This window comes from Xiphophorus hellerii, chromosome 16 (genome assembly GCF_003331165.1).
Source record: "Xiphophorus hellerii strain 12219 chromosome 16, Xiphophorus_hellerii-4.1, whole genome shotgun sequence".
Classification (NCBI taxonomy): domain Eukaryota; kingdom Metazoa; phylum Chordata; class Actinopteri; order Cyprinodontiformes; family Poeciliidae; genus Xiphophorus; species Xiphophorus hellerii.
The window spans coordinates 24,872,128-24,895,258 of NC_045687.1; the positions used below are offsets into that span (position 1 = coordinate 24,872,128).

Genomic DNA, 23,131 nt, shown 5'->3' on the forward strand with positions numbered 1-23,131 from the left:
TCTAAAAATGGAAATTCAGAGTCAGCTCCATAACATTAGAAACCAAGTTACACTTGCTTTTACGTTCAGTTTATGATTGTGTTTTATTTCCATGTAATCCCTTACCACCTTCACCATCCAGGAGTAACCTCGGTTTGAAACATGTCATGTTGTAACTGACAGAAGATTGCATTGATAAGCTAAAACTGTTAGCTGAAAATGATTCCTGCCATAAACAATACTGCACAGATATAAAAAGTAATTTTTGTTACATTTGATTTATCGTTTGGGAAGGCAGCCTGCAGGTGAACATTGCTGTTTGACATTAAAAATAAAACCACCAGGGTTTTTTAATGCACCAATCCTTATTCATCAGAAGAAAAGTAAGCCATCACCATGGATACTGACAGATCCATTACTCACCCAGCTGCTGTGTGATTTTCCCTCATGGTGCTCAGATTACAAAAAACAAACTGATTAAAGAAATCCTCCAAATGATGTTGTTAAAAGGACGTCTTTTGGGTTTCCTTCTACTGAATATTACCATTTCTGTACTGTATACTAAAATTTCAACTAATAGTTTTAATAGTAAGAAGTCATAATAGCATCTAACCTTGTTTGTGACTGAGAGTTTCTGGTTCAGGAATCCCAGGGTTTTCTAGCTGCTTTTTGTAGATGATGTGGTTCTGATGAGTCAGAGTCAAACCACCACGATATTCTTATTGTATCACAGTGACCCTGCCAGGATAAGCATGTTGGGTAATGGATGCACAGGCAACCAGAGATCTAGAACAGCAAAAAATATTTTTATTGAAACACTCACAAACGCTACAGACAATAAAAAACACACAAGGAACAGTAATGTGTAACATTGTCCATAAAAAAATTTCATAGCAAATTAGAACTACTTTGTTAAAATATATTGATTAAATATGTCTTTTTACTCCACAAACAGTAAGCCATGTTGCAGAACACACTTTGTTCCATAGAAAGCTATTGCATCACCTCTGCTGGACATCTTGGGTTGTGAAGCTAAGTGAGCTCAGTACTTTAGAGAGGCAGTATAATGTTGTCAACACAAGTAAGCTCACAATAACAGCGATCCACAATCACATACAAGTCTGTAGGGACGATACAACCTGTGCAGTGTGAGCGTGAAGCAGACTGGAGCGTCTGTTTCACAGTGAAATGCTTCTCTCTCTTTATGAATATCACAATAAAGTCTTGGGCATAAAATATTTACCCCCAACCTCAAACTCAGAGACAAAAGTTGCAGCAGCACTTTCCAACCAGCTGCCACATTCTGCAGCCATGTTCAGTATCATATCCAACTAGTAACTGACCTGTTTTTGTGTAACGTCACAAACTGAGGGGGAAGATATTTTCTGCCTTGTGATTCAAAAGTGAAGAGAATAAAGAAACTACAATCCGTTAGAAGTTTGTCACAAACAAGATTTTAAGCCTTTTGACAGGAATGAGTTTCTGGTTATACAGACACAAAATGTTTTTCCAACACTTCAGAATGCAGAACAGCAGAAAGCAGCACTTTATTATTTAAAGGATAAGGCTGACAGGATTCTGCACCTCTCTTATCACAAATTTCTTGAAAAAATAAAAACTAAAAAAATATATAAAGTATATGTTCTTAGTTTTTACGTTGTATTGTTTTTTACGTGAGGCGCTCAGTTTTATTTCTGTTATAAATCTACTTTTATAACTTTCTTTTTAATAACATTACATGAAATTGTATTTTCCCCTTTACAGATTTTTTTATGCTTTACTTTTGGTCACTCTTGTGTTTTTCAGATAATCAAAAACACTGAAATGGTAAAAACGGTAAATGGCCTGTAATTACAGTCATTACAGTCACGCACACACACTCCCACACTGACGGCAGTGAGCCACGCTGTAGCCACTCACTCAGAGATAACCTCAGCAAAATCAAAATTCACTTAAGAAAAGATGATCTCATTTCTAGTGATAATGAAGTTATCCAAACCAACCTAGTTCTAGCTAAAACAGTAATTGGCTCCCTTGTTAACTCATTCCAGTAAAACACAACGAGAGCTTTAGCCAGAAACAGAGAAAACAACAAGCACTGGAGAACCTTCCCAGCAGAGGCCAACCAATCAGAATCACTCCTAGATACCTGAGATGGCTCTTCCAGGAGGTCACAGGAGGACCCAGAACAGACCTCATAGCCTCTGTTAAGGTCAGAGGACAAGGTTCAACAATAATACAGACTAGACAAAATGGCCTCCATGGTAGAGTTCCGAGGAAAACACTGGTGAGTGATGATCTCCAAAATGTCTGTGGACTGATGAGACAAGGTGGAACTATTCGGTGGATGTTTTCCTCTTACATCTGGGCTCAGAAAAACAACATACTGACAGCCAAACATGATGGTGGGACAGTCTGACCTGGTTTGCTTATTCAAGATCTGAACGACTTTAGTAAAATAATGAAAACCATAAACAAGAATTTCTGACAATCATATTGCGACATCAAGAATATGATGTCACACACACAAAAAAAAAGAAACAAAAAAATGGTTTTGGAATGAGCAATTTTTGTGTATGGATGGTAGTGACTGCAACTAAAACTCCAGTTTGTTTTTACTCAGGTCATCTTTGATACTAAAAAAATAGTTACTAATGGAAAACATTTGAGTTTAACTATAAGAGAAAAATAGCAAAATATGTAAAGAGGTAAATACGTTTTCATGGCACTGAATAGAATTGTTATTTTAGTTTTTACTAAATGTGGAGCATTAGGTTATTTTGACCTTTATCCAAAACAGACAAATGACAATTTCTCCTGAAGTTCAGAACTGGTGATCTCTGTAACACGCTGTTTAAACTGTGGAGCAGAGCAAGACATTATATTCAGCTTAGGTCTTTCTTTTTAAATATTACGTTTGTTCTTCTATGATCTGACTCTAAACTTAGGTAGGATGATTTGCTAGCCTTTCATTCTATTCCCCCTTTTATTGAAAATGAATTCCCTTCCACTTAATCAAAGACTAATTATTGAATTAGTAAGCACCACGTAAAGGACCACAAACAAATAGTCTAATTAGAAAGTCATCTGGTGCAGAGCAGAACTGAGGATGTACTTGATTTAAAATGTAAGGAGCCGGCAGGTTTAGAGGCTCACCAGAGGACAGCAGTGGCAGCCTGACTGGAATGATAATATGGCAGGAAGCTGCCAGAATGTCTGGCAGTCAGACAGACAGACATGATGCCATGTAGTCAGACTAAACAACATCACTAGGAACGTGATGGGGGTCTCATGCAGGGTTTGAAAGAGGTCAGGTATTCTAGGTTCTGACTAGCTGGAATGCTAGGCCCCCACTGTTAGCCTAGCCTTTCACACACACTCTAGTTGCAACAGTGTGTGTTGTTGGCCCCAATGGCTTGATATAGTCACCCAGCCTGAAACATGATGAAAATGCACGATTGAATCCAATCCAATCTTTGTCTGGTGACCTTACTGTCTGATGACATCACTCATGGCCTCCAGTGCCTGGTCTGAATGAGCCACATCGTAATTGTGTCAAATTCCATCCAAATCAAACTGTTCCATATTGCTGCTTAAAGCTGCAGTATGTACCTGACAGAAATATGTTTTTGACATATTTGTTAAAAGTGTCAATATGTTGAGGCTGTTCAATATGAGACAGACAATCTGTGAAAAGATCAATCTCCTCCACTTCCTGAGCTACTCTTGTCATCTGAAAAAATGCACTCAATGCAATCAACCAATCAGAGCCAGAGGAGGGGCTTAGCGCTGTCAATCAACCGTATGAATGCACTGCTAAATGTGCTAATGGTGGAGAAACAATTTACCGTTCTAAGAAAATCATTTATCTGCCATCATTGGTGGCCATGCTAACTAGCCTTAGCATTCATGGCAGGCTCAGTTGTGGGGAACCAGCTGCGACTGACAGCACTGAGACCCTCCTCCTGACTCTGATTGGTCGTTTCTGACAAGGCAGGTTCATAGAGGGAAGACAGAGGAGCTGGACATTTTTCGCACATTATCTGTCTCATCCCATACTGTCACCACATGACAGTTTTATAAAATATGTTTTTTTTTTTGTTTTTTTTTTACATATTTGTTAAAAGTTACATATTGCAACTTTACTGTGTTTCTTTTTCGGGGAGTTTACATTCATATATACTAATCATTTGTTATGTCATAGAATGCAGAATTTTGACAAAATTATCCCTTAATTTAATCTGCTGGTGGCGACATCCATAAAAAATAACTTGAACATTTGTTATAAACTATATACACACAGCAGCACTGCGGCTCAGTTTTCCCATTCGGCAAACTTTAAAACACTGAGTGGAAAGACGAAGCCGACACAGCTGTCCATGCCAGCAATCATTTGGATGGTAGCGGAGTCACAGCTGCTTCGGTGACAGACATAAACACATCGCTCACTCAAACACTGAATTATGGCCAAAGCTTAGGGTTAGATATGCTGCTAACTAGTACGTTTCACCTGCACCCTCCGTCTCTACCTAAAGACAGGTTTCAGGACAAGCAGCCATGTCACCATTAGCCTGCGGCTCCTTTAAGAACCTCTCCACCTCCTGTGAGTCCACTGCTACACTCTTTGGTCGGACATTGTCGTTATTCTTGATCTCATTGATCACCTTCTTCTCTGTCGTTTGCTGCCCCTCTGCCCTGCTGCTGCGGCGCTTGGTCTTATCATCTGCCAGTGTGACCGTCTCACCCGGACAGACTGCCGGTTCACGGGGTTTATTTTTGATAAATAAGAAGTTGCAAGTAGCCAGAACCACTCCCGAGAGCACCACCTCACTTCCTGCCAGCAGGAAGACGTACATGTAGCTCTTGGTAGCGTCCAGAAGTCGCCCTGTGACAAAAAAAAGAACATAAAAAACAATGACAAGAAGAAATGTGAAGGTGCGCTACCATCAAGATGGGGTTTGGGTTTACCATAAAAAAATTGTTTATTTTATTCATTTACAGTTCAAAATGATCATGTCACATGTTAATAAACATAAGTTTTGAATGAAAAGGAATTTGAAAATCTTAGTCTACCCCTTCTCTTCAAAGTCACTTTACTACACCATGTCCCGCGGTTGCTCAAAGGTCACCCTACACCCTTTACCTGAACAATATTTTTCTTCCAACAGTTTGAGTTGCTCAACAATCTGTTTCCAAATCAGCAAGCTCTGAGGCGTTGGTCATCTCTGCTCTCCCTTTAGTTCCTCCTCTCCCTAAACTTTCACCGATTACCTCCAACTCAACATCAATGATCTTCGATAGCAGCTACACATTTTACATCATCTCAAGTTCATCATCAAAATCACATATATAACCTCTTTAGCTTCTGATTTAGCATTCATTTATAATATCATGATAACCATAACTTATTAGTTACACTTATCATAACTAAAGTTACAGTTGTTCATTCTTACAAGTTTCTATTAATATAAGTATTTTGCTTTGGGTCTCATTTGATTACTGAACGTGTTTAGACTTCATTCTGTAAAACTTTCATGCATTGAAATAAGGAATAGTCTCAACTATAACACTCTCTCTGCCTGACTATGATTTATTATGATTAAATACAGAAAGAAATGGAAATAAAGCAAAGATTGCATGAGACAACACATAAAATACAACCTCACTGATTTTATTGAAGTTTGATTTTACTGTTGGCAAAATCAAACTTTGTTTGATTCATTTTAAATGTCACTTCATGTATTGTTACTGTTAAGATAACAATACATGTCAGCATGGAACTTATGGGATGACCTCGGGTTATCTTGACATATGTTATGATTATTATATTTTTCTGTTTTCTTCTTAATCATTTTATTTTGTTGTTGACATTTTACTTGTTCAAAAGAAATAAAGAATAAAGATTTCAAATCGTCCAATGTCCTGAAAGATTTGTCCAACTTTTAAAAATTTTTAACTCAAAAAACAAGGACGGCCTCTGCATGACTGCCCCATCGCCCCGGCAACTGGGCTTAGCAAGTAGTTTAGGGGAAACCCTGTTCTAAAAAAACTTGCTTGCTTAGGCAAATATTAGAAATAACTGACTGACCTGCACTTGGTGGTCCCACCAACACAGCAATAGCTTCCACCAGGAGGACAAGGCCAATTGCACTGGAGAATTTTTCAGTGCCAACTATTGCCATCAGCACCTCAAACTGCAGCGCGCCCACCATGCCGTAGGAGACCCCGAAGAAAATGCAGAAAACTACCAGAGACGCATAGTCGTTGGACTGGAAGAAATGTAAAAAAAAAAAAAAAATCAGCTTACAGATCCTAAACTCTCTACATCAGTGAGCAGAAACTGTTCATTAGTAGTTCATGACCAACAAGTCTTCACCCACCTGTGAGCCAACCAGGTCAGCAGTCCCATTAAAGACCATTGCAAAGCTGAACAAATAGACACACCGAGGTCGCATCCATTTCAGTCCGGCAATCACACCGCAGGTTGGTCGAGCAAAAATATCGATGAAACCCAGGATGGTGAGCAGCAGGGCAGACTTGGTGTCCTCGTTCCCCAGCTCCTTGGCGTAACTCACAACAAACACAGGCGGCACAAACAAGCCCAGCACCATGATGGATGCTGCTACGGTGTAGATGACAAACCCCCTGTCTTTGAATACAGAGAAGTCCAGCAGCTTCTTTTTCTTCTTCTTGTCCTCCTGGTCGTGTTGCTGTTCCGCAGGCTTGGGATTCGGTAGGGGCTTCATGAGGGCCCCACACACACAGCAGTTCAACAGAAGCCCACCGAGAATGAGGAAGCCTCCCCTCCATCCGTAATGGTCCTGAAGAAACTGACCGAGAGGCGAGAGGCCGCAGAGGAACACGGGGCTCCCAGCAGCAGAAAGCCCATTGGCCAGAGGACGCTTCCGGTTGAAGTACCGATTGAGCATGATGAGAGATGGCTGGAAGTTCAGAGCTAATCCCAGACCTTCAGCAAAGACGAGGACAAGAAATGTTTACGTGAAAAGGCAGAAATTTAAAGCTGCATCATGCAACTTTTACAAAAGTCTGCTTTTTACATATTTGTTAAAGCTGTCACATGACAGCCGCTGGCTACTATTGACATCTGAAGAAATGCACCGCTCCCGGTCAAAAACAACCAATCAGAGCCAGGTGGAGGGGCTTAGCGCTGTCAATCAACATCACATATTCACTGCTAAATGTGCTAATGGTGCAGAATTCACCATTGCTTGCAGTGATTGTGAGTAGTGTGTACACAAGGGTGATTGACAGCACTTAGACCCTCCCCCTGGCTCTGATTGGTTGTTTCTGATGGAGCTCTGTATTTGTGCAGATGGCAGCAGGACCATAGGGAGAAGGCAGAGGAGCTCGATTTTTTTTCAGACTCATATTATACTGTCACCACACAGTGATAGTTTCAGCAAATATGTAAAAAATATCTTTGTAAAAGTTACACACTGCAGCTTTAAGATGGAACACTAGAATAATTTTATATTTTTATGAAAACAAGACTTTTTAGAATCCATCTCATTCCTTTGCTTATATGCGCTATTGGACTATATCTAGACATATAGTCAGTTGCATAAAGAAAAACAATGGATTCAAAAGTTTGTGCTTTAATGCAAATTTAGTCCGATTTAATTTAAAAGTCTTAATAAAATTACCTTCAGTATCTGTCAATTAGTCATGTGAAAGATGCCAAGGACGGATTTTCAGCTTCACTGAAAAATGTGTATAAGAAAAAAACAACAAAAAAAACAGTGAAACCTGTGATGACTCCAGTAGAGAGGTAGATGTGGACGATGCTGGTGGAGAAGGAGGCCAAGATCATTCCCAGGGAGGCGAAGAGGCCTCCCACCATCATCACAGGGCGGCAGCCGAAGCGGTTGACCATCACGCTGCACAGAGGACCTGCACAGAGCAGAGCACAGACACTGTCTGGGCACTCAAATACTATCAGCTGCTCCATTTACGTGCAATTCAGTATTTTGTCCTAAATATTTCACTCAATAATTTAAGAATAACGTTGCATTAATCTGGCAAAAAAATAAATAAAAATGTCATAGTAAAAAGTACTTTATAGCTATGTAGGCCTGTCACGATAAACGGTAAATCAATTAATCGTACGATAAATTAAAACTATCGACGTCATTTTAATTATCGGCATTATCGTCTCTTCCGGCCTTTTTCTCTTTCTGTTGATGACACCGAATGAAAAAAGGTTCAACTCCAGTGCTCTCCACTGACCCCCCCCTTCCTCATTTTACTTAGTGTAATGCCCAGCGCACACGAGCTGTCGGCCGATTGTCGGCCCATTTTTAAAACCTGACAGACCACACATTAGCCGACAGAAATCCTAGGTATAACGGTTCGATCGGGTTCGTTCCTGCCGTGTGGTGTCCAACAATGGGCACAAAATAATGGCTACAAGTTCAGTTAACTAATTTTAAAATCAGGCATTAATCAATGCTTTACTACAATCTACCTGCAATGCATGTGGCTAGTGTCAGTCCTGACCGAATGAAAATCATTAATCGTTGAGCAAAATTTTCTGTCGTGACAGGCCTACCCAGCCTCATGATTTCCCCTCAGTTACCTCATTAGGTTGGATATTTATTGGCTTGGCTAAGTCTGTGTTTTGATTTCATAAAGTATAAATGGGGCTTAGCTAACATGGAAATTAATCATTAATAATGTAGTGATTTCTTTAAGGTATGTGTGAAACGTAAAACAGATAGAGCTTATAAAGTCAAGCACTTCTGCGTGCTGAGAACAATTTTCTCTTTAATTTGTCAAAATTTGGCTCTTAAACTGGTGAAATGCTGAGTCTTTGATGGGACTTTCCAAAGTGTAAGTACAGATGCTGCTGCTGCTGCTCTGACTGTGGTGCAATTCCTTTCCTGGCCATTAGGGGGCGCGGCCGTTTTGTGAGCAATGTTTTGTTTTGGGTGTAGCAGTGTAAATCGGCAGTAGCCATGTTTGGAGGCATTTTATGTAGTTTCTACAAGTGTGTGTCCATAATACAATATATTTTGTGTTTTAGAAAGATAATTTGTGTATTTTGTAACTCTGAACATTTTTTGTTTTCTCACTTTGTAAAAGCTATGGTTAAACTAAGCTAAGTTTTCGGTTAAACTAGTGATTTTTATCATGTTGCTATCTTTTACTTTAATTAACATTACAAGTAACTGAAACACAAGACTGGAGTAATGGGAAGAATGTTACCCAATATGGCTTAGTAAAGCCTTTTGGGTCTAGAAGACAAGAATGTGACTAATATGTTATGTAGCCTGCTAATATGATGTATACTTTGGATTGTAATTTGTATTATGTTTGTTTACTTTGTTTTGTAGAACCACACACACACTCAAACCCTCCTAAATCTACCAAAATTTACCTAAATCTGCCAATTAAAGAACCAGACAATGTTCTGTCCTTGTCACTTTGGTCATTAAATTTCAATGACAATTTTATTTATGCTTAATAAGAAATGTTAAGCACAAAGTATTTTTCTTATAATTTTAATTTCATCGTGAGCAGAGCTACAGACATCTATAGACATTTTTGACTCAAACTCATGTATTTGTTTAATTGTAGAACATTTATGATTTTTTTTCTAGCAAGTTTTGGACTTTTCAAATTCAGAGATTTTGAAAAGTCGTGTTTTGTTTTCTTGCATCCTGCATCCAGGCACTGTGACATTTTGATTCACCTTAGTTTCTTCTCTTATTTTGAAAAACTGAAGGCATGTGGAGACAGATTTGTTAGCACACCTGGTGAAGACGTGTAAAAAGCTATTTTATGTGTTGGAATCAATCAGTCGTTTATTGCAGCAGCAACGTCTCACTCTGCACTGCAAAAACTTCTTACCAAGTATTTTTGTTTAGGTTCTAGTAAAAAGGTCTTCAAACAATATTATCGTTTATCGCAATAATTTTTGAGACAATTAATCGTTCAGCAAAATTTGCTATCGTGACAGGCCTATAGTTATGTTAGTCTTTTATTAAATTTGGAGAAAAAAACTTTGGACTTAAGTAAAATAAATAGAGATGTGATACATCTCTATCCATGTTGAACAATTCACCAAATTCTACCAGCTTTAGAGACAGAGAGGTAGGGCTTCTGAACTAAACATTTTATTTCAAACTTCAGTATTCCTATGAATGACAAGGAAATAAATGTAATTCATCTAGATGTCTGTGACCATGACATACTTACTTTACACACAACTGAAATAGCTTTAAGTAGGTTAGTTTGCTGTCAATTTATTGGGCTTTCTTTCGCACCATCACATGTGTAGCATTAGCTTGAAATGTCTTCTTATGGTCAAGCAACATGTTTGGGTGAGTGGTACATTCAGAAGCTCGGCCCTATCCCCAGATTTATGGTCAATCGTTGCCAGGGTAACAACTCAAGTCGCGTGGCCATCTGCTACAAGAAAGCCAATATATACTGTATATGGAGGCTTGTTGCATGGATAGTGGTTCCCAAAGATATGATAACCACTGTGTGTGGAACACTGAGCTGAGTTTTTGAATAATCTCCAGAACTTACAGTTCATGCAAAATTCTTCAAATTACTCAAACACAGTTTACCATGACTGTTACAGGACAGACATTTTAGACAAAAACGGATAAACTTCAACAACTCATCAAATTTCACCAAGATTTACACATAGAATTTCATTCAATTTCTATAGAGCCAGTCACAAGAAATGTCACTCTAAAGCACTTTACCAGACATGCAGGTCTAACTGCTGTGAACAAAAACTGATAGTGATGATGTGTAGGGTCTGAAAGGCGTATTGTGTGCACAGGAGCTTCATGTTCATGAGCAAAACATCAGTTATTACAGTTACTGGTGTTCCCCTCCTGTTTCAATGTCATACAGCAGCACACCTCTGCTTCTGGAAGGAACGCTGTGTCTGGACTGGCTGTGTCCCACCTTCCACTGACTGGGTTTGCATATAACTAATTCTAACTCTTGAATTAGACAGTTGGAATAACAAAATTAACAAACTCTGCTTGAGAATTTGTTAGAGTGCTTGTGTCTGTCTACCAGTCAGACAGAAGCAGTACAAGTTATGCACTAAAAAATTGTTTAATAAACAGCAGATCAAAGCACTTTGCTATTTTTCTAGTTATGCACAGAGGGTATGGTGATTCTTGAGAAACTCAATATGCAGCTGAAAATGTAAGAACTAATGGACATCCTGAAGTTCTTATATGCTGTGGAGGAGTAATTAAATGTAAGAACTTGAGGAATCCATACGGCTGTCAAGTTCTTTACAACAACAACAAAAAAAAAATCTGACCTGGTTAAAATTTTGACCAATATAATTTTTGCTGTCACTGAGTTGGCAACAGTGACAGCAAAACCGTTGTTAACTGCAAACGTGCAGACATGACCTGGTGGGCAGAGCTAACAGTCAAACCTCTAACAGCAGAGCAAAAGAGGACAGTGGTTGATTTTAGGAATTTGTTGAGGTAGATAAGATCAGTGGATAAGATCAGCTTCACATTTAAGCATCGGCCGATCACCAATGTCCCAAAATTAGGAAAATCAGGGTGATAAGTAGCACTTCTTGTCATAGGGTCTGGTCCCCACAAGGAGCAGTCAGTCCCCACATTGTAATATGTGTTAGGGAAGTAGTTCTTACACTGTAGCAAATACAAGGATACACACACACACATGCGTGCATGCTCGTGTGCCATGCATTTGATGCATTATGGGGACTATTTTCCTGACACATATTACCTTGTGGGGACCAAAACCTGGTCCCCACAAGGGTAAACACTGTTTTTGGGTTAGGGGTTAGATTCAGGACTAAGATGTGAATTGAGTTTTGGTTAGGGTTAGACTGTAGAAATAAATGGAAGTTAATGGAAAGTCCCCACAAAAATAGTCTGACAAACATGTGTGAACACACATACCCATACACATACTAAATAGACTAATGCAAGAGGAGGCCAGAGAACCCACTAGTGAACAGGGAGAATATTTAAACTCCAAGCAGAAAGACCCCAGGTGGGTTTTGAACCCAGGATCTTCTTACTGCATGGCAACAGTTCTACTAGCTGTGCCTTTAAACACCTATATAGGAAATAAATGAGAGGTTGTAAATGAAAGGGATCCAGAGATCAGGGGAGAAAAAAAGTAATTTTCTGTCAGTTTACCTCTGAACTGGGTCTCTTGTTTAACCCACAGTTTAGTCAAACTAGATGTTATTTTGTTAATGCAGTATCATGTAAACTAAATTAGTACACTGATATTGCTTTCGATTTGTGTATTGTGCAAACAAGCAGCAGCCTACCTGTGCCATAAAGCATTGCCAGCAGGATGGAAGAGATCCAGGCGGTGTCGCTATATCCAACTCCAAACTCCCGGATCAGCTCTTTGAAAAACACACTGACTGCTTTAGGGAATGCATAGGAGAAGCCTGTGATGACAAAACATCCAGCCAACACTGCCCAGCCCCATCCTCCATCTGGGGCCTTCACACCCGGTGCTCCATCATCCACGACAGCACCTCCCATGGTGCTTTATGGCTGTTCCTTAATGGAGGCAGTGAGATGCTGGAACAAACATAAAATATTAGGAAATTAAATTTTTTTCTACATTTTAAATTCAGATCGGCAGCAGGTGGCACACTCTCATTGAATTTATTTCCTTAGTGTGGATCCACATAACTCCTAATATTGCTTTTTCATTCTGGCTTCAATAAACCAGTTCTTAATTATACTGTATTGAGTAAATATAAAGAACAGCCCTGCAACAAGGACTCACAGTTTTTAATGAAGGGTTCTCCTCACAAATCTTCACAATCACACGTGATGCATATCCAGTAATCATGGAATGAAGAAATGTCGACTGGATCCGCTGCCAGAAAAATCTACAATGAAAATCAAACAGATCATGTTATTTTCTCAGCATTTAATAAAAATTAAAAAAATCTAGAATTCCAGACATTATTTTCCTCCCATTAAACACTAGTACATTGTCTGGTTAGTAAATATAGACATTGAAAATTATAAATGAAAAACTTGTCATTTTAAATCTTATATAGCACTTTATCAAGTCCAGAGAACCCCAAAGCACTTCACACTACATTCACCCACACAGCAGGAAACCACTGGATTGTAGCCACAGCTGCCCTGGAGCAACTGTAGCTACTCCAGGGCAGGCTACCATGAGGTGAGGCTGCCATATACCAGCGCCACTGGGGTAGGTAGGTACATGTCACCCACACCACCAGCAGGGTGGTGGTCACAGGGCAGGGTGGGTGACATGTCTTGCCCAAGAACACAACAACAGAGCAGGAATCAAACCAACAACACACAGACTGAGGGACAAACTTGTACCACAAATCGCCATCATCGTGCCCAACAAGCTACAGACCAGATTACTCTTTGCCAGCCACATGGAGATGACATCAGTGCCACAACAGTGTTTGACTGACTATATAAACTTCTGACTGGACAACACCATCCCCACCAGAACTATGAGATGTTTCCCTAATAACAAACCAGTGGTCTGAAGGAACTGTTGAACCTGATAAAAGAGAGCACGACAGGAAATTATAAACAAGCATACAGAAGCAGCTCAAAGTTCACATTATAGAAAGCAAGAAGTACAGGAAGAAACTTGAGACCAAACTACAAAGAAACAATGTCATAGATGTGTGCTCAGAGATGAAGAAGATCACAAGCTTCAAGCAAAAGAAGGATTAGAGAGGAGTCCCACATTGCAACTCAGGAGAAGTTTGATAGAAATTAGTGATTTCTATCAGATGGAGCCATGGTTTTGCTGTGTAACTGGTGGGTATTTTGTCATAATTAACTGGTATGGAGTCTTTACTGCTTAAGGAGGGAAAGTTAATGAGAATGTTTGTGTCATAACCTCTTTCACACAGACCTGATGCTCTGTGCCTCTTAAGAGTAGAGTGGTACAGAGAATGGTAGTTAGCTTTAGCTTGGAGTGTCTGCTTGTAGCTGGTTGTTTACTCCTTCACTGACAAATGTGCTGTTTCTTTGTGTATATAATAGTTGCTCTTTAAATAGGTTCTGACTTGTGGACACCAAGCAATCATTGATGTGTTACTTGACAGACCCACATTTGTAATGTTGAGAGCTGTAGCTGCTGTGGTTTCATCTGGAGTGTTTGAAACTGTGTTGATAAGGCCAAGAAACCTTTCCTTTGCAATGTCCTCATGTAGACAAATTGGATGCTTTCCTTTACAAATGTCACATGTGTGGCCACGGCGATAATCCTTGGTGTTAGGTCCCACTTTAAAGTATCCATAAGATGCTTAACATGTGTGCATATGTGTGCTTGTTTTCCAATGGCTTATCTGAGAAGTTTGGTCATTTTGTCAGCTGGTATTCTTTGTTTTTGCAAAACATGAGGGTGTCTTTGCTGTTGTGCTGTCTGTGCCTTTTTGTTTTGTACTGTGGTTTGGGTTATGAAGACTTGAATGGATCTGTTTGATTTAAAGTCCATTGTGGTTTTTTGTCTCATAGAATGGGGCACGTGACTGAACAGCATATAAAGTAATTGCAATCTCTACCTCAACAGCCGCAGAAAAAAAATCCATGGTGCCCATAAGTGTTACCGTGACCTGGCAATTCCAACGGTATACCAGCCAGTCTGGAACTTTCTGTAACATTATGGATCGTCCTCACAGTCACTTTCTAGGCCTTTTATAAATGACAGAGCTTGATGGAATGTGTTTAGGAAATCTGAAAATGTCCTTAAATCCTCTGCATCCTTTGAGCTTATTTTTGTCCATTTATTATCCTTTGTCTCTGAAAGGTATTTGGACAATAAAAACTTGACCACTGGTCAAGTCTTTGCCACACATCCCTACATGTCTTGTCATCACTACAATAAAATGTTCCCTCAACAAATTATTTGCCAGGGCCTGTGGCATACATTTTCAGCAGGTGATGCTAATCACCAAATGATATGCCTTTGCAGTTCACAAGTGAGGTGAAAGAGGCCCGCCATTCCATGAGACTTGAGAGTTTGATTAATTTTCATTAGGATTGGTGGTATTACACATTCCTCTGTGGTATCAATGTAAAAAGTAAGCTACTAGAGCAGGGGTGTCAAACTCCAGTCCTCAAGGGCCGCAGTCCTGCAACTTTTAGATGTGCCTCTGCTGCACCACCTGAATAGAATAATTAGGTCATTAGCAAGACACTGAGAACTGATCTACACAAGGAGGAGGTAATTAAGCCATTTCATTCCAGTGTTTTGTACCTGTGGCACATCTAAAAACTGCAGGACTGCGGCCCTTGAGGACTGGAGTTTTGACACCTGTGCACTAGAGGGTGCTTGTTCATAAACAGCAAGGTGGTCAACAGCATGTTATTCTGTTGCAACTGCTGATTGTCCATATTTATGTTAATTTTTCCACCACGTATCTTGAATTTTGCACGAGCTTCTAGCATTTCCTTTTCTGCCCCTAAACGCTGACGTTCTGATTTTTGTACACCTAATTCCCTTCTGTGTTGCTCCTCCACTTCTCTTATTTTTTCCTTGTGTTTGATCTCCTTCTGGATAATCTCAAAAACTGATTCCTTTGCAGCTAACTCTACAGTCGCATCCGTCCTTTTGGCTACAACACTTGAAATGTCAGACTGACACTTGACAGAGGCAGTACCATGCAGAGCAAGCAAAGTAGTGTGAAAAACGCTGCTTTTCTCTATCGGCATCAAAATCTCCTGTTGCTGTTATACGTTCACATAGTAATTTCATAAAGTTTTTTGCATCTTAGGTCAGGAGGAGATGGAGTACTATATGCTCCCTTGTTTCACTGTACAATTTCATTGTGTTGTTAGTCCATTTTCAATATTGTCTGCCTCTGCACATAACTTTTGCTCTGACAAGTGAGACTTGAAGCTTTCTCTTGATGCTCTGAGTCTGATTAGTCATTTCCATTGTTCATAGACAATTAGCCCTTTTGTCCCTTTTAATTAATTCTTCTTTATGGTAGGCTATATCATTTTCTCTGCTACACAGAAAGGCGCTCTGAGCACCTGGGCAACGATAATTCAGCTGGAGAACACATTTTAAGTTCAGACAAAAGATTCTCTTTGCACTTAATGTTGTTCTTTAATTCTTGCACCTCTTTGATGCATTAAAGTTCTAATTTAATTGGTTTCTGTTTACAGGTCATGGCTAAAGCCAACCATTTTTGTAACTCATTGTGATCTTAACCGTTAGCTTCTAATCCATCAGCCGTTAGCGCGTTAGCCGCAGACGCCTTAAGAGCTAACATATGTAATATGTGTGGAATTGATTATTTTATATTCTTATTAAAGTGCTATTTTAAGTTTATCACAAAAAAAACACATTAACAGAACAAAATACACACGTATAGTAATACTTTTTACAACCAACAAACCTTCTGACTCTTCGGAGTCGCTGCCAATATGAAACAACGTGGAAAAAAATAACTGCTGGGATAAACAAGCTAACTGCGATGCAACAGCGTTAGACAGGAAGTGTAATCTCAAAAAATAAAATCATACAGCTCAAGCAGGAAGTTCTCCAAGTAGGCTTAATAGAACTTTAAATGAAAGTATCTAATAATGACTGATCATAACTTTGAATAGGACTCAACTATAAAAATATTGAACAAATAAAACATTTTATTGGCCATGCTATCTAAAGTTTTAGCAGTGACTTTTTACACCAAGTATCATCTTAGCAAGTTTTCTAAGTACCAGCAGCTTGATACAATTTTTAAAATAGTTTTGTATCACGATTCTGAAGTTTTGTTATAAAAAAAGTTAAACAGCATTTTATCCGTTTACCACTGCTTAACTACCTCACAAATACAATTTTATTATGCATTTCATTTGTATTCAGAAGCTGACGTTTCTGTTTGTAATTAGAAAAGTTAATATAAATGTTGACCTTTGTTGTGAGGTTTTACCAAGGCAGACCTCCAAGTCAGTGGATACTTTTTAGGAAAGTTACTTGCAGCAAAAACAACTTTTTTTGCATGTTTGTATTTTTCTCATGTTACTCATTAAAACTTTCACACAAAAGAGTACTACAGCATATAAACTGCTCCAGTGTTTGAAAGAACAAAAGAGAAAATATACATCCATATTATTGACTTATGGATGTATTATTATTATTATTATTATTATTATTATTATTATTATTATTAGAAGTTAAGGCTACTACATACTTCACAAGGACAGATAAATCATTCTCTCTCAGGGCTGCAAGACAATTATGACATCTTAATTGTACGCCCAGACAGACGGACGGACGAGCGGATGGATGTTGTTGTTTTTCCCTTTACATTAAGGGGGTAATGCTGCTGTAAACCAGGGAGCCCTGGGTTACCATGCCCCTCCTGTTGCTATCCCAACCTTTACATGGAGTCAGTAATTTAAACAATGAAGGAATGAATGAAATGTAGAGTTCCCATCCTTACACTTATGTATGCCTGTATACATCAGCATACAGCATTCACTGTCTATCCGGTGAAACAATGAAAGAATGGGTTTCTAACCATCTAGGTTTGACACTTGACCTTAAAGCCACTAATTGTGTTTTATTGCTGTTTTCCGGTCTTTAAAAGCTGAAAGCCTTACTAGCAGCAAATATTACACAACAGCAAAGATCACTAGAACAATTTTTCCACTTACTCTTGAATAATTAACATAAGACTTATACTTATAGGGGAAAAGACTCAAATAAAGCATTTAATTTGAAGACTCATCTCTAAGACGTCCTCTCTCTTGACCTCCACAAACAAGCAGCACCAGAAGATCAACAAGTAAAATTTACAGCTCTGCCTCGTCCTATTACGTTTTGTAATGGGAAGGCTCAGTTGCGCTAACTTCATCCTTCACATCCTCCCTACCCCACCTGTTATTTATATGCTCCCTAAGGCTCTGCAGTGCTGCTACACAGCCACCTAAATCAACAGCAGCCTTGCAAAATCCAAACACTACTTTGTATTGAATAGTTGTTCTTTAATTCCCAAAGGATTCTTTTTATTCTTCAAGCCTCTACAAATAAAGGCTGTAAAGTCACTGTTTTGACTGTGGTCTTGCAGCCGGAGGCCTCATCACCTGATTTACAACCTGAGGAAACAGATGGAATGAGCTGCACAGTAGAAATGCCTGATTGGTGAAGCCAAACATCCAACAGCCAGTGTCTCCGGGTAACACGTTTCTGATGGGAATCTGACGAAACAAGCTAGAAAGAGTCTGACCCATGTCTCAAAAACACAGATTCTTTCAAAAGGTCATTATTTATTAATATTTTTAAATGTAGCTGTTGCACAAATGTATTTCCAAGAAAAAAGTATATATATATATATATATTTTTTTTGTTGTTGTTGTTTTTTTGTTTGTTTTTTCTTTTTTACAGAATTTTAGAACCACACCCTGCACCGGGCCTGATGTAGCACACTAGTCTTGCTAAAACTCTCTCTTCACATTGGAGGCCCGTGGTTTCCTTATTTCTCACCATGTCCAGACGTCAGTTTGTGACCTTCAGTTCACTTTGCTAATGCAGCGGAATAATGAGAACACAATACCAGAAGGGCCAACAGCCACAACAACAACAAGACACATGATGGCAGCTGTTGATTCCACTGGCCATTTATGGTTTCACTAATAAATAAAATTAACATTTGAAAATGGCATTTTGTAATCACAGATCAGATTTACTCAATATTAACATTTGTTGGTTGGTTGGTTGGTTGGTTGGTTGGTTGGTTGGATGGATGGATGGATGGATGGATGGATGGATGGATGGATGGATGGATGGATGGATAAGAACTTAGTTATAAATTGATGATGCTAAAAGTAAAACGAAATTGAATTCGATTTAACTCCTTCATCCTTTCGAGCCAGATAAACCTTTGAAAATAAAACCGTTTTGCAATTTAACTCATATCGATTCATCCCCGGTACATCGGCATATTACTCTGCTCTACTAATATTTTCCCTCTCTGCATATTTACATCCCTAACTTTAACAGAATTGATAACGGTGAGGACAGAATATTGAAATTTTCAAAATAAAAGCTTCACAGATTAAACCAACACCTCCTGACTTGAGAACGTTCTGATCTACCTTCTCTCCTCTAGTCGCCGCAGCAGCCCTCACACCTTCATCCTGGAAGCTGCTGCAGTCATTTCCTCCAGAATTAGATCGCCTCTAAAACACCGAGTAAAAAGTCACGCATCCCAGCGACATGATGAATTTCACGCAGTCGACCCGGAATTAAAAATGCCACTTGATAATTAATAATCGCGTCTCGTCCATCTGCGACAGTCGTTGGACCGCTGATGTGAAACAGGAAGATGTGTGTCTGCACCCAGCGGCAAACTGTTGAGCGTCTTACCGGATGATGCAGCCGGGAACCGTCCCTCATCCAGCCTCAGCACCTGCGCGGCGTTCCAACCTGCACGTCTGCCCGCAGAGCGTCAGAGCCGGGCAGACCGAGCTGCTGCTGGGTCCTAACGCCCCCCTGCTCCACCCCTCCACCATTTAGTCTGACCTCACCAAGAGGAAACACATCAGCTCATACGTGCTATTTATAGGCTTTGTTTTCTGTGGCCTGCGCATCACCGTCACCCTGCTGACGGCACCGACTTTCCGGACAGTTCGGAGGGATTCTAGCTGCAGACGGCGCCCACACAGCCAGAGCTGATAGAGACATCTGAGCCACCAGAGACAGGCTGTGTTGACAAAATGTCCCTGAAGACAAAGCACCACCTGCCAGCTGCAAATTATTTATACCCCTGATAGATTTAGAGTAACAGCAGCACTCTGATTCAAAATAACAAGTAGCTGTCCAAAAAAAAAGAGAGAGAGAGACTCAAGTAAGAGCACAAAAGTATTTGGTACTGAGAAAATAAATATAACATGTGACTGACTCTTTTATATAAATAACATCTTCAGACAGACAACACAAACTCATCAAGTTTTATCTTTAGTCGTATTAATTACTGCAGCAGCGTCTTCACAGGTCTGTCTGTGAAAACCTGCAGCTGATCCAGAACGCTGCTGCTGGAGTTCTGAGTAAAACCAGGAAGATAGAGAACATCACCCAGTTCTACAGTCCTTCACTGAGAGAACAGACTTTAAGATACTGTTAGTTTATAGATCACTGAACAGTTTAGCACCACAACACATTAAAGATCTACTGGTGGTGTATCAACCTTCCAGAACTCTCAGGTCTTCCGGTTCTGGTTCTGCTTTGCACCCAGAACCAGAACCAAACATGAAGAAGCAGCATTCAGCTTCTATGCACCACAAATTTGGAACAAACTTCCAGAAAACTGTAAAACAGCTGAAACACTGACTTCCTTTAAATGAAGGATAAAAACCCACCTAGTTAGAGCTACTTTTGATTCATAATAACTGGAAGTTTGATTAATACATTTGAAGTATATTTGATTGATGATTTTGATGATATGATGATATTTGATCAAATATAATCAAAATCAAATCAAATCAAATTTTATTTGTATAGCACATTTCAGCAGCAAGGCATTTCAAAGTGCTTTACATCATATCAAACACAGAAACACAATGCAACATAGAATCAACAATCAAAACACGACATTAAGTCAGGCTCCATCAATAAATTTGTAATTGATTACGTTTCAGATACAATCCTAAACAGGTGGGATTTTAGTTGAGTTTGCATCCATAGCAGGTTTACCTGTTACACTCCTACTGTGTTATATGGAACAAAATACCTGTTGCTATTTTTATTCCCACTCACGCTCACAATCACACAGTTTAAAACGATGTAGACAGCATTTTAATTCTGGCACAAGGCTCAGTACATCTCTTTCACGGAATTAATCAATAATGTTTATTGCTTGTTTCATACTAGGATACTGTATTGTGTTTCTTTTATGTAAATAATTTTAAACTGCCTTATTGCTGAAATGTGCTTCACAAATAAACTTGATTTGATTTGTTAATTTTTTAAAGATTAAATAAATAAATAATATTATCACAAAATAAAAGATTCAGGCAGAATGAATACTTTCTAAAACAGTGACTGGAGTAGCCAGAGACTTAACTCAATAAGAGCAGCAATACTTCATAATAATATTGCTCAGGTACAAGTGAAAAGTCCCAGAAGTTGCTTTCAAAAATGTTACTCAAGTGTAACTAAGTAAATGTAACTAGTTACTACCCACCTCTGGATTTAGATGGAGATGATTTCCTTCAACCAAATTGTTTGGTTGTGATATGAAATAAGGCAGGCGTCACCCAAAAGGTGAGAAAACAATGTCATAAACTCCTTAGAAATCCATCCCACTGTGGCATTTGTTTGTATTTAATATTGGCATTTCGAAAATGATTTATGCCTGTCTCTATAATCAGTAGAAAAAATGCTGGTCAGCTATTTGTTTCTTCTTGCATTTTGGCTCTTTATCTTTGGTGATGAGTGTGACTTTACTTTGTCACAATGGAAACCTTTGGATGGATAAATCTAACATGTAAACCGCTAAAAGCTTGAAGAAGCTAAACCTTTCCCTTGCAATGTGCTGAAAAAGATCCTGAAAGTGTGGACTTGTTTAGTATTATTTATATGGCTGAAGCTGCAGCATTCAGGAACCTGCTTTTGGCCTAAAATATGAAATTTAGTCATCTTTTTCTTTACTAAATTTAAAGAAAAATTTCCTTTCCTCTGTGGGTCATGTTGAAATGTTCAGCTGGAACCACGGCCCCCATAGCTTGTTTCTCTGCAGCCATTTTAACTCTGACTCCACCTTTTGTTTTCATATTGGATTTCATTTTGGCTCAGTGTTACTCAAGCTGTAGCTCTGGTTTTCAGCCCAGTTTTCTGCTCCTGTCTTGTTTTAGCGTTCTGCACTGAGCTTGACCTGGTCAGCCTGGTTTGTTCATGTCAGAGGATCAGCCCTGGTTTATTTCTTTTTTTTACTTGGTCAAAAATACAAGAAGTGCAATGAAAGGTTAAAATAACAATAAAAAAAAAATCCTATTTACACAACATGAGATGATTTTATTTGTAAAAATATTGCTTGGCTGACACTAATAATTTAACAGCCTTTGATTTTAGATGGTTCCTTTCAGATTACATCAGGTGGTTTTATATCTGCGTTGTTCCAATATTTGCAACCTCTAACTGAATTTGCACAAACCAGACATTTCCTTCAATTTCTTAAGACTACTCACACAAGGGTATCTTTAATCCGAACCTCTGCAGCTGTTGTTGTTGTTGTTATTGTTGCATGTTGTTTTCCTGTTGCTGCTCCCTGCATTTCTGTGACTGGCTTCTTAACATGAAGGAAATAAACCCAGCTTTGAGCTGGAGCTTCAGGGTTGGTTCAGCGGTTTGCTGCTGTTCAGTCTGTGTCCCACATCCCTCCACAGGAAACATGAGCAGACTCATGTCTGCAGGCTGTAAGTCTACTTACAGCACACATCTTCAAACATATGTATTTATTGGTGTGGTGGTGCAACCCGTGTACAAAAATCTTAGTCCTCGACACGGCCGTCACAAGTTTGAGTCCTGGCCTTTTGACCTTTGCTGTGTGTATTTACTCTTTCACACAATCCACTTTCAAATAAAGGTCAGCAGAGACAACAAACAAACAGGAATGATCATTTTCATTGTTGCTGTTTGACCTATTGCAGTTAATCTGCTCTTAAACATCTTCCAGGAAGGTCACTATGACCTGTTGTGTAACAGTCCTGTCACTGCACCAGTAAAGATTGTTAAACAGCGCCATCCAGTGGTTAAGTTACTTTAACACTACTCTAAATGACATATCGGCAGTTTTTGCCAAGTGATTTTCTTTTTGTTGTTGCCAAAATCACTTTTATTTTGTTTATATCCAACACCATCTTTTACACACACGGTCAAACATAATTAATTAAATAGCTTAGATCAGGGGTCTCAAACTCCAGGCCTCGAGGGCCGCAGTCCTGCAGTTTTTAGATGTGCCTCAGGTACAAAACACTGGAATGAAATGACTTAATTACCTCCTCCTTGTGTAGATCAGTTTTCCAGAGCCTTAATGACCTAATTATTCTGTTCAGGTGTGGTGCAGCAGAGGCTCATCTAAAAGTTGCAGAACTGCGGCCCTCGAGGACTGGAGTTTGAGACCCCTGGCTTAGATAGTAAA

General features: G+C 39.2%; 1 protein-coding gene across 3 annotated transcripts; it reads right to left on the reverse strand.

The window, feature by feature from the left end:
• Window positions 1–764: 764 nt before the first annotated feature.
• Window positions 765–22,316, reverse strand: slc16a3a (solute carrier family 16 member 3a). Of its 3 annotated transcripts, none has more exons than XM_032587137.1 (7): window positions 19,360–19,616; window positions 12,766–12,871; window positions 12,293–12,554; window positions 7,747–7,890; window positions 6,360–6,946; window positions 6,068–6,248; window positions 765–4,864 (listed from the first exon to the last, which is right to left on the reverse strand). In XM_032587137.1, the coding sequence occupies exons 3-7, from the start codon at window positions 12,513–12,515 to the stop codon at window positions 4,509–4,511; spliced, it is 1,491 nt and encodes a 496-aa protein (XP_032443028.1). In that variant the 5' UTR covers window positions 12,516–12,554; window positions 12,766–12,871; window positions 19,360–19,616; the 3' UTR covers window positions 765–4,508. The 3 variants fall into 3 exon arrangements, with proteins under 3 accessions (XP_032443028.1, XP_032443025.1, XP_032443027.1); XM_032587134.1 differs by lacking the exon at window positions 19,360–19,616 and adding an exon at window positions 22,179–22,316 and having other exon boundaries at window positions 4,509–4,864; XM_032587136.1 differs by lacking the exon at window positions 19,360–19,616 and adding an exon at window positions 19,089–19,351 and having other exon boundaries at window positions 4,509–4,864.
• Between the last annotated feature and the right edge of the window lie 815 nt (window positions 22,317–23,131).